The 11597-nt window shown below is 39.9% G+C and overlaps 2 protein-coding genes across 2 annotated transcripts; one reads left to right on the top strand and one right to left on the bottom strand.

Moving 5' to 3' along the window:
* Nucleotides 1–450: 450 nt before the first annotated feature.
* On the bottom strand, nt 451–1108 carry RB195_020503 (uncharacterized protein; the record flags this gene model as incomplete). The annotated part of the gene is made up of 4 exons (XM_064188830.1): nt 451–465; nt 741–824; nt 910–981; nt 1076–1108. The coding sequence occupies 4 exons, from the start codon at nt 1106–1108 to the stop codon at nt 451–453; spliced, it is 204 nt and encodes a 67-aa protein (XP_064044711.1).
* Nucleotides 1109–1746: 638 nt separating this feature from the next.
* Nucleotides 1747–8230, top strand: RB195_020502 (uncharacterized protein; the record flags this gene model as incomplete). The annotated part of the gene is made up of 10 exons (XM_064188829.1): nt 1747–1803; nt 1885–1956; nt 2879–2964; nt 3042–3129; nt 4480–4543; nt 4603–4701; nt 6467–6611; nt 7501–7599; nt 7661–7772; nt 8030–8230. The coding sequence occupies 10 exons, from the start codon at nt 1747–1749 to the stop codon at nt 8228–8230; spliced, it is 1023 nt and encodes a 340-aa protein (XP_064044710.1).
* Nucleotides 8231–11597: the final 3367 nt, after the last annotated feature.

Genomic DNA, 11597 nt, shown 5'->3' with positions numbered 1-11597 from the left:
CAACAGTTCTTTTTTTAAATAGCATACGACATGAGATGTTTACTGACGATGCTCACTAGTTCCAAACAATTAGCAATAAATTATGATAAGATAAAAGAAGTAAATCAGTAACAAATTAGTAACAAATGATGATAGAATAGAAGGAAATCGAATTAAAAGTAAACTCTTAGTCATCGCGGAATCACTCCATTGATACCATCACGAAGAAGGAAACAAAGAAGAAAAAAAAAACAGAAGGGAAAAAGTAAAGATAAGAGGAAAGATAGTGAGTTAACATAACTGACAATCATCACAAATTACAAGAAAATGTATAATAGGGAAACTGAAAGCCTATTATCCAGAAGTCGTTAATTAAAACATCATAGTGAAGATAAGACGTAGAGGGACAAATGGCTACGGAAGATGGTCTGGAGAGGTTGTGAGCAGAAGTCAATAGCAAGACATTCGCTGCTATGAGTACTGAATCTGAATTTTACCACAACGATTTCTGAAGAAGTCACGACCAGAGATTGTGGATTTTCATCGTTTGGTTGGAAAGTGAATGCTGATGAAAAAGAAATAAAACTAAGCGGGTGTTGAACGGATCACAAAAGGAAATGAGCGCCCATGTTCAAATAGACATTTTATTCTGCTGTTTGCACTAGTTTGTTACCGTTTCATAGGGGCCCAGATTGGAAGTACCAGTGGATTAGCGCAGCCTACGACAAGATAAAAAAAAACAACAATAACATAAAAAATACCAAATGCACAACGACATCAAGGCAGTGCTGCTTCGAAGTGCTCTCGAAGTGGTGCGGTTGTGATCGAGGTGGGACCATCGCGAACTGTAAGATGGGTGGAGCTAGTAAGGGTCCCCCTTTGATCCAAACTACTACGCTCCACCGCAAGGCTTCGAGCGCAGCCGCTGACCACTAGGGCGGTTCCGAACCATCGATGGATTGTGCAGTCACAGACGTCAGGACGAGTAGAAATCCTAGAAACCTGAACCAGGAGGAAACACCATCTGATGCCTGTATCTTTGTGATTGCTGAGGTAAATCCATTCATTACGCGAAAGATACAAAGAAAGTGCTTACCTCTTCAAGATTATCCTCATAAGGAATATCCATATCTTTTTTTCATTTGCGAGAATTTCATCTCGAGTTACGAAGAGGATGTAAGCCACGATGTGAATCTACAGATAACGCCTGAGGAAAAGGAATGAATGATCAACCAGAGATCACGTAAGAAAACCATGATCTTCTGCGGATCGACAGGATCGATAGGATAGGTAGATAAGCACGTGTTTTTTGTCTTAGATCACCTTTTACAAGTCCACATAAGTATTGACGAGAGGTTCGATTACGTTTGGATTTCTTCCGGTGATAAGAGCAAATGCTGCTTGATCCGTGCACACTCTTTAGTGGCTGAGTTCTAGTCGCTGATTGTCATTAAGCAAATATATTGGTGTTTTCAGTTCTTTTCTAGATTTTTCTACAATTACGGAATGTAATTCATGTGAAGCAATCTCACTTGATATTCCCAACGATTAGAAATTACAGTCAATCCATGAAAGAACCACCTATTTAGTTCGTTTATTTATCAAGAGACATCGAGCTCAGAAACTACTTTCATTCCAAATTCATGTTCAGAAATGAATGAAGGAATTTTCTGTTCAATTTCAAAAAATGGAAGTAGTTTCTGCTTCATTTGCATTATACCACGACCTTGAACTGTACTTATTTTTCAGATTTTTTTCTTTGTAACCATGGACAACGTCTTGGATTCCATGGATGACATTCCAATCAGCAGTTCATTCACAGAGGTATACTCTTCTTTTTTTTATTCATTTAGCATTTATGATCGGGAAAATCAGAATCTTTGGTAACTTTCCTACGTCTCCCAGAAAGTGACGTTGCCACAAAGATCGACGCTTCGCGTGGATAACGAGCACACCTACATGATAGGAGACCTTGAGGTAAGCGGCACTACGCGGTTAGTATTTCATCTACAACGCAATGTGTATTCTTCATGGAACCTGGAAATCTGTACTATGAACTGCTGTAAATTGCGTGTGGCGAAAAGGTGTCTTTCGTATGGATGTCGTTCTTTTGTTTAAAGGTATCACCCCATGAATCTGACGTGGTATGGATTTCCGATGAACAAACTCCATACAGGGTTGTAGATTGCGGGATCGAGGGTGGTTCCGCTCATCTTTCCCTCATCGTAATGACAAATTGCGTGAAAGACTCTGTTTTTACGACGATTTCAGTTGCAACGTTCCACATTTATACACGCTTTGCATGCAGCAGCGTAGCGGTCGAAAGCCAGTGAGTTCTCCTCGACTGCCTATTCAAGAGAAACCTATGAAGAGGCTGCTGAGGCGATCAGAACGTATACATAGAGGAGCTCTCTAACGTTTCCTCGTAGGAAATAAAGCGGTTCTCACTTCATTTTTTAAAATTAGGACGATTGGGGAGAGGTGAGCGGAACCACCCCTGATCTGATCTACAACAACATCTCTAGCTTTTCCCGTGGATTCCCTCACCACGTCAGATTCGTGATATGCTGCCTTTAAACGAACAACCGCGACCGGGAGTGTAGAGAGTGTGTTTGACACCGAAGGTAGGAGAGCTCAAAAAAAAAGAAGCGAAAATTTATTCAGAAGTAAGTAAGTAAAATATTCCTCTCCGAAAGCAAGAGAAGATTCGGGAAGGTTTTAGAATGCGTACGAAGAATAAGGACAACTTTGCATAGGATATGCGTAATACGCTTATATTTACATGAACGGTACACACAACAGAGAAGATGAGAAGTGTGGCAACTGATCCTATGAACTGGGTCTCAAGGGGAAAATTTTTTGCGCCTTAGGAATATCTTGTACGTAATTTGTGTTCTAGGTTCGACGACATAATGGTCTGTTCTGGCACTTGTATAAGAAGAGGACCTGCGTTCTCTTGAATACTGGTCACTTCCTAATTTACAGGTGGTGTTCAGAGATTTCTGCAACAAATTTTCAATAAATTATAAACAATTTGAGTATTTTCTTTTTGCTTTTTTAAGTTCCCCTTTCCATGGCCTCAGTATATATCTGCCTGCACTGCGCAAAGTCAGCCATCGTTTTTCCGGAAACGGAGGGACTGGAAGTGAAGTAAGTCTTTTCGAAAGCGTAAAATTCTTTTCGCAAATTTCGCAGAAGGATCCTATCATGCCTGCTAACATCACGGCAACGAGACTACTTGCTTTTTGATGAAGATGACAACACTGAAAGTTAGCCGTTATAAATGGTGTTAACAATCTTGAGTCTTGCTTCACATTTACAATCGACAAGCGAGATGCGTCCCTTAGTCGATATCATATACTGAGGTCGAAACGACACGAAGTTCAGTACATTTGCTTAAGCAGCTGCGCTCGAAGCGGTGTTGTAGACAGCAGCGGTCAGGATTGACTGTTAGAATCGAGGGATCCTTGCAAGCACCACTCATCGCTACACTTAGCGATAGTCCCGCCTCGATCCGAAAAGCCAACTCCACCGCGCCGCTTTGTGGGCAGCCGCTTATGCAACTGTACCAAGCTTCAGGTCCTTTTGGCTCTACTCAAACTGCCTTCGTGAACGTTTTAGAGAAGAAGTGACGGCAAAAATATCATTCTGGACTTGCACATTTTAGAGATCAAGCAGTATTAAAAGGGTTGTTAGATATGTACAAATAAGCGTTAAGCAAAACAGAGCTTGATGATTTCAAAGCTAACACTAAGTGATTTATGTTCTTCGACTATAAATCAAACCAAACATCTTCTCTTTGCCATTTTTTTTTTGCGAAACAGGTGTTATCTCATTCATTGTGATGAGGCGTGTCAAAACGACTAAATACAATGTAGTTTATAAAATATTTGACTAATTTATAACCACAGTAAAGACTGCGCTCGTGCTGATTTCAGCTTCCGAACTGTCGTGTGCATATATTCGTCAAAGTCGTTTCTTATTGTTTTCCATAATGCGAAGCAAAATGAAACATATGCTATTTTTACACTTGCATTTACATTTCATTTTCGTTTTTATGAGACGAGGTTTCGAAGCAGAATGCAGTGGTTTGTCGTCATCTTCTCTCTGTAATATATGCACGCATAAGTGGTTGTCTCAAAATAGCTTTTGTAGGAAACTCATGAACGATTGCGCATGATTGTTCCGCAGAATCTGTGCTGTAGAAATATTCTCAAGACGAAATACAAAGAAATTGGGCAATTGATATAAATTTCTAACTTACGATTGAAATCTGCATGAACAACAACGCTACTCATTATTCTCTGGTCTCTTGTTTCCTAAAGTTAGATTGAGTTTGCAAAGAGTAAAATTTGTTAGCTTGGTTGGTTACAATGTCTTACAGCCGGTTCAAGTGTTCGTCACCTTGAAAGGGGTTCTATAATTCTGTACATTCTCTTGATATGGGAATTTGTGCGCTGAGTAGTTGTAAAATACACAAATTGTTTATACTAATTGCAGTCGAAAGCTCGTTGCGATGTGGTTATGTGCCAAGGACATGCTAAACTTGGCATTCTGATTAAAGGTGTAGAGCTATGTTTTAACCTTCCTTTTTCTTTTCAGCGAAGAAATTAAATTTTCCAGGACAACGGTCATTGGTGACAGCCTGGCGTAGAGGTATCGTCTGCACCCATTGGGGATTACCAATATCTGAACCTCATCTGACTGATGAGTTAATTTGGAGTGAGTTCATGAACGTATTGGAGATGTTGCTTGTGGGGTGTCCAGGTCTCTATCGATTTGCTGTATGGTCTTTGTTGTGGGGAGCGTCATGGTTGTTGTATAATAAAATTCGTATCGAAGGCATAATATTCCTCTATTGCCATGAAAGCAGCAGAGGAATCGCTCAATCACAAAGTCGCTTCAAACGATCACATTCGCATAGCCAAACTTCCGTGGAAACATTCTGATGTTAGGTTGTACTTTTTTAAAGCACTATCTGTTTTGGCTGTTGAAATGACTTGTTCTGTAAATGTATTCGGATTCGATATATTCCCTGAAAAAAATCCCGTTTTCTTCCATTCTTCTTAAGTTCTTTCCGAAATAACTTCAACTGTGAGACTAGAAACAAATGGCACTGGATGTAGAAAGTACTTCCAGAAGTGTAAGGCCGTGGTCTCTTGGCGGCACATTTCACTAGTAACTGTCCAGTTGATATTGGCGTATAGTGATAAGTTGTTTTCGCAAAGGATACAAACCTATATCAAGAGAGAAATCAATGTTTCGAAAACTCATACGAAGCGAATTATGATTGTCGATCAGTAACACTGAAAGTTTTGTCTTCATTCGTTTTTCCACGGTACATTGTTGGATTGAATGAATGCATTCCCCGAACGGTTGTGCTCGCCTCCTGACGCACTTCCAGTCCCTTTGTGTTTTGCCTTATAACACGGGTGGGTGGGGAGAACAGCTCATTTTTGTGTTCTTCTTAACCCACGGAATCCGCCTAATTCCTGTTTTTGTCGTTAACCGAAATCATCAAGAAGATCTTTGCTGACTTCTTCTTGTGAGGAAACTTCTTGTGATCTTCGAGTTATTTACTCTAGTCCTCAACAGCACAAACTTTTTTGCGTCGTTACTTTTTAATCTATTGCTTATGAAATGAAAAGTAGGTCTTCGTCGTCAAAAAAAGCCAATGTACAGAAAGAAAGATAATTCCAGTTTCGTAGTATTGTGGGAAGTTTGAGCCTAGTAGATGCATTTGTAATTGCAGTCCCTTCCATATTTCTGTAATTATCCACTTTGAAATACAAAGGTTCATGAATAAGTTGACTGGACATTCTTAAGGTTTTTTTCTTTTTTCACCTTCTTCATTAGAACCTTTACGTAAATTTTACATGAGATCAATGCTAGAAACAATATAAGAGAAAGGAAATGAGAGGTTTCTAAAATGATGGAATATATAGTCGGGTCAAAACGACATAAAGTATGGTGTGGTTGCGTAAGAAGCTGCACTCGAAGCGGTACGGTAGAGCGTAGCGGCTAAGATCAAGAGGAGATCCTCGCCGGCACTGTACCATGTCATTTTGAACCTACTATATCAAGTGATCAAATCAATCCCATGATCAAGGCAAGATGGTATGTTTCCGCGGATTACGACATCGTTTGCTCAGGTCTCTCTCTCTCAGAAGTAGGAACACCCAAAATATTTTATTCTACTCTGAGAAAACTTCGGCATATTATCAAGTAAATGTAAATTCAGTTTGTAAATATCGACGATCCGTTAGCTTTTTTTTTGTTGTTACCGTTGTGCAAAGGACGACAGTACACAGTAGCTGTTCACACATGAATATGAAATTAGCTGTGTGTTAATGGATGGAGCGAGATTGTTAAGTTCTGTGTTTTCTTAAATTCGCATCTTTCATGCAGTAAAAGAACTCATTCTCTAACATAAGAAATTTGATGGTGTCTTCTATCGTTTAGAATTGCTTTGTATTTTCAATTCCAGTGCAACCCACAGTGAATCCAGAGGCATCTGAGTCATTGATTTATTCGTTAGCGAATCGAAGTCTTCGTCTGAACAATTCTATGCCATCACTGGTTCAGACGATTTTCGCTTCACAAAAGAAACAGACTGGTCTAGCTTGTTCACGGTAAGTGCGAAGGTTATGGGTCCGTACTTCTACAATGTTTTCTTCTTTTTTTGAACATATAGCTAAATGCATTTTTTTTAAATTTTGATCTTCACCTTACTAGGTACAAACGATTTGATGATTTTCAGAATTAGAATGAGGTTAGGCGTAAAAATTTCACTTCATTGGAAAAATCATGACCTCTGCGGAGTTCCATTCTTGCTTCTGATATGTGCAAAAGGTAGACGATAGTAAGACTGAACTAGTAAGGTTGAACTTAAGTGAAAAAAAACGAGCGAAATATTGGAAATTGTTCAGGACTGATCAATTCAGTATGGATCGAGCCTTAAACTCTAAGAGGCTGATAAAGGCAAACCTTGTATTCCTAAGCCGAAGATGTTTTACCTTGTTAATGGGTGAAAGATACACAATTTCTTTGTTACAATCCGCTACTTTTCTGCTGGGATCATTTTTTCCTTATTTTTGATCAAAGAATTGACAAATGCTGCAATTTTATGGTTGTGCTAGAACTAAAGTTCGAATGAAACGACTTTTTTGCTTTAGCAATTCCTGAGCTCCAATTACAGTTCTAAAAATGTCTAGTTCAATCATTTCGGAGCCAAAAGCAAATCGATTTGCTTGGTAACCTCTTACTATTAGATCCTTCTTACACACTTATTCTAATGGATAGAATTAAAGGTTTTCTGCTTATTTTATCTTCTTCGGTTTGCACTCAGAACAGCGCAATTAGTGGAAAAAGCCCCTGGTGACATGGCCGTGGTTTGATAAATGGCCACAAAGGGAAAGCAAGTGAAGGTATTCAGAGATAGAAGAATGTAGCTGACTTGCTTACGAAAAACATATCCTTCTGGCTATATTAGTGTGCAATTGTACTTCGAAGCTTGTTTAGGTTCCAATCTCAAAGAGCTCTTACCATGGATTCAATCAAATGCACAATACCTCATTCGCATTCCTTCGCTGCTACGATACCGTCATCTACTCATGACTTGTATGTGAATTATACTGTAAAGATTCTTATTATGTGTGTTTCGTTATGTTCTTAATTTTAGAACGGACAGCTTTGAAAGTGCACCACTTACAGTGCAGGAAAATCACGCAAAGGATACAACATTTATGTCAGACTCCGGAGTGTGGTCCCCCGTTAGTGATGAGCCAAGGACGGTGAGCTAGCCTTCTTTTTTAAATCTAGGATCCTGTGTGTCAGAAGCGCGAAAGTTCGACTTTCCTTCAATCTTGGCATATGGATTGCAACTTGTCGATTGTCAAATTGAAGCAAGAGCTAGGATAGTTAACCATCTTGGGTCTTGCTTCAATTTGACAATTAACAAGATCCAGTATATGTTGTTGAAGCACACAGGAGGTTTCGAGCTATGTATTACTTTTATTGCGAACTGTCCTTATTAAAGAATATATTCCAGACGCAAGCGAAAACTCCGGAATCACAAAACTTGTTGGAGCCCAAAAAAGTCGTAAATAAAAGTAGATGCAAAGAGCTGGAAGGAAAGAACTGGCGCCAATTGACAGTTGCAGCCGATCTTCCGCTATTGACAGCGGACATTCTTAACTTTGAAGCGGCTTTCTCTTTCCGAAACGTGTATGTTGAGATGCCTGTGTTTTGATCTTTCTCGTGTTCAAATATTATCCAGTATCCGATAGCGTGTTGTATGTATCTATTACTTTTCCTATAAGTGTTGCTGGTCATTCCGCACATCGATTACGTTTATATGCCGTTGCACCACTTTGGGAATGCAATATTCATAGTGAATTCGTTCGTAGATAGCAAACAGGGACAAATCGTATGGTATTGATTGATGGAGCATAGCACTAAAATGTTTTTGGAGTCAAAAATTGTCGGGGGCTATGGGTAAGTTTTGTAAATAATATGGCAAGGGGCCAAATTTCGTTACGTTCACGAACCTATCTTTGACTAGTGTTGCCGCCAGTCTTAGCCTTTGTTTTGCTTGGGACTCTGCTGGTCAGTTTTTTCATGTTCATTTCGTGTGTTTATGTATTTTGTTTATTGTTATTCTTTTTGAGGTTGTGTGACCGGTTTTATTTCCTCATGTCTTGAGAAATACTGTAATTTTGCTGCGAATCCTGGTGATTTTTAGTTCCACATGTTCAACTCACCCAACCATCCTGTAGGCACATACAGTATGCGTAAAACGTTTTGCAACATGACATATAGAGATGTCGTAATTTCTGCCCCACTTTTGGCGTACGATTTTCATATTTCGCACTCGTAATGCGCAGCAAATCCCTTTTCGTTAGTTCAGAAGTTCCTGCAATGGCAGGGTATCTCTTCAAAGGCTTCAGCCTAAAGAAATTGGATCTCTGTCCCTTTTTTGTGTAACTCTGTATAGGTAGCTTTCTCAGAATTTCTCTGGAATCAGTTTTGAGATTTTCTTCAAATAATTTTGATTGTAACAAACGTTGTAGCCTGGTCATTACGGCATGAAGTTGGGTGCAGTTACGTAATCGGCTGAGCTCAAAGCGGTGTGGTTGGTAGAGCTAGCAGTTGGGATAGGGGTGGGACCATCACGAACTATAGCGACGAGTGGTCCAAGCAAAGGTCCCACTCCAATCCTACCCGTTAGCTCCACCGCATTGCACAATAAGAAAAAAATGATATGGAAATTGAATCGGTACTAACTAAGATTTTAGATAGTTTACATTTTACAGGTACCTTAGGAGCAAAACAAACGATGAAACTAATGGGAAAGGATTTGGTGAAAAATACATGTGTATTCAAGCCTTATTAAGCAGAAGAAGTAGTGGAAAACATAAAAACTAAAAGGAAATGAGTCCGAGGGAGCTTTCCGGATACTGTAGAAGGGGCTCCGTGCACGCCTTCATCGAGGACGTGCTGCGTCGTCATGTCGCCATACGTTTTACGCCGTCACCAATCTACAATAGTCGGCGGTGAATCTGTTCAATAGGATAGGCGCAACACTTTTGCCATGGCGCAACTTCTTCCTCTGCCTGACCCGATTATACTCTTCTTATTTCCTCTGCCTTGTCCCGAAGAAGGTGCACTGCGTCTAATCGGTTGAATACATTTGGCTCCGATTGTGTAGGTGGACGCGCGACTACGTTGATCCATGAATAGATAGCGCGTAGAGTCTGGATTTGCACGCTATATGTCGTTCTTTTTTCTTTTTTTTTTCTTTTGGATGCAGGAACATTATCCTTCATAATAATAGAGGCGTTATGGTGGCGTACAGCTCTGGGAGTAGATAAGTGGGAGAAAATGTTCGGGAAATAAAATAGTTCGGGACACTCAACCTCACTCTTATTTCTGAAAGCTCTGCCTTCCTTTTTTGCTTTGGTAACTTCGGCTTACATTTACGGCCACTGGGTCATTCTTTCAAGTACTGCTATATGATCAACACTATTTTAGAACTATTTCCTTCTAGTAGTTCGTTTTTATGTCAGTGCTTCATCTTGTAGAATTCATGTTTCTTCAAAACGATCCGGAACGCAGTGCACTGCTTAAGCGGCTGCACTCTGAGTAGGTTGTGGAGATGAAGGTTGCGGTCGGGGAGGAACGTCCTCAATTCCCACCAGACTGGAGTGAGATCCCGCCTCGATCGCAACCAATTGCTCCAAGCTTCGAACGCACCTGCTTACGCAACTGCACCAGGCTTAAGGACGTCTTGATCCGACTATAATAATAGCTGGATTTTGAGCCGGTGGCAAAATATTTTTCCGTTTAGTTGCTTCGTAAGAATTATGCAAAATACCGTTTCATCAGTTTATTATGCGATGTGCGTTTTATTGCTTTTGATTTCTTTGCAAGTGTAATACATGTTTTTCAGAGTGTTACTACATTCTCCATCATTCATTAAAAGTTATCTTAACATTATTACCTTTTCATAGTATATGTGATAATTATAAGGATGGACACGTGTCCCGCCATTTGCAATTTTATATTCCGTTCCAATGTACCTGGATTTCTCATGTGTTATACCTTCGAATAGGAAGAGATGTCAGTGGATTTATTGCCATGTTGTAGCTTTAATGGGAATTGCTGGATGCTGGACGAGCTAGACGAAAATGTTATGTTTTTCCTTTGATTGAAATTTAAGAAATCGCGCAAAGAAGCAGCTCATTATCATTTTTATTTAGTTTGTTTCGTTTCGTTATTTCGTCTACGTCGTCTTTCGAATGTTCGTTTATTATTTTTATTGTTCGTCTGCTTGTTTTTTTCTATACCCGGATATTTTTTTTTACAATTTCGAAGCTTCTTAATCACACGTTGATGATCATCCATTGATTTATTCACCATGTGTGTCTATCAGGACAAGAAGTAAAATAAGGAAAAAAATCAATGAAGCAAGAGAACTTTTATTGTTTTATTTTCTTAATAAACTGGAGCAAAAACCTTCTCCTAAGAGCATTGAATGTTGTCTTTTAGACTGACCAAATTGCATCGCGGCTATCCGGGAAAGGCACGTCTTGACCAAACCGTGCCTTTCCCGGATAGCCGCGATGTCGGTGTAATCGCGTATGCGAGGTGGCACTGTGGGACCCTCGTTCATAATTCCTTAACACATAACGTACAGCGATATGCTTACGTGAAACGCTGGGAAAAGAAGAACAATTGTTTCATGTTCACATCCTGTCGTTTGTTCTGAGCAGTTTTCGTCGTAAAATTTCTCTTAACTATGAAATGAAACTATTTTACAACATAAAAAAACAAAATAAATAAATCGTATTTCCAGTCGATTGGAGTTAGCAAAGGTTCCACCTCGAACGGCTTACGCAATTGCATCAAACTCCAAGTCTTTTTCGTCGGATTATATAGTCGGGTCAAAACGACATGAATCACGAGTGTAGTTGCGGTGCTGTTGCGTGCGCCATCGAAACGGCGCGGTGGAGGTAGCAGTTGGAACCGAGGTGGGACCGTCGCAAACTGGGGCGACGGATGGTGCCAGCAAGAGTTCCAGTCCGCTCCTAACCGCTGCGCTCCATCGAAACGCCTCG

This window comes from Necator americanus, chromosome II (genome assembly GCF_031761385.1).
Source record: "Necator americanus strain Aroian chromosome II, whole genome shotgun sequence".
Classification (NCBI taxonomy): Eukaryota; Metazoa; Nematoda; class Chromadorea; order Rhabditida; family Ancylostomatidae; genus Necator; species Necator americanus.
This window is presented reverse-complemented; position numbering and strand designations above follow the sequence as displayed.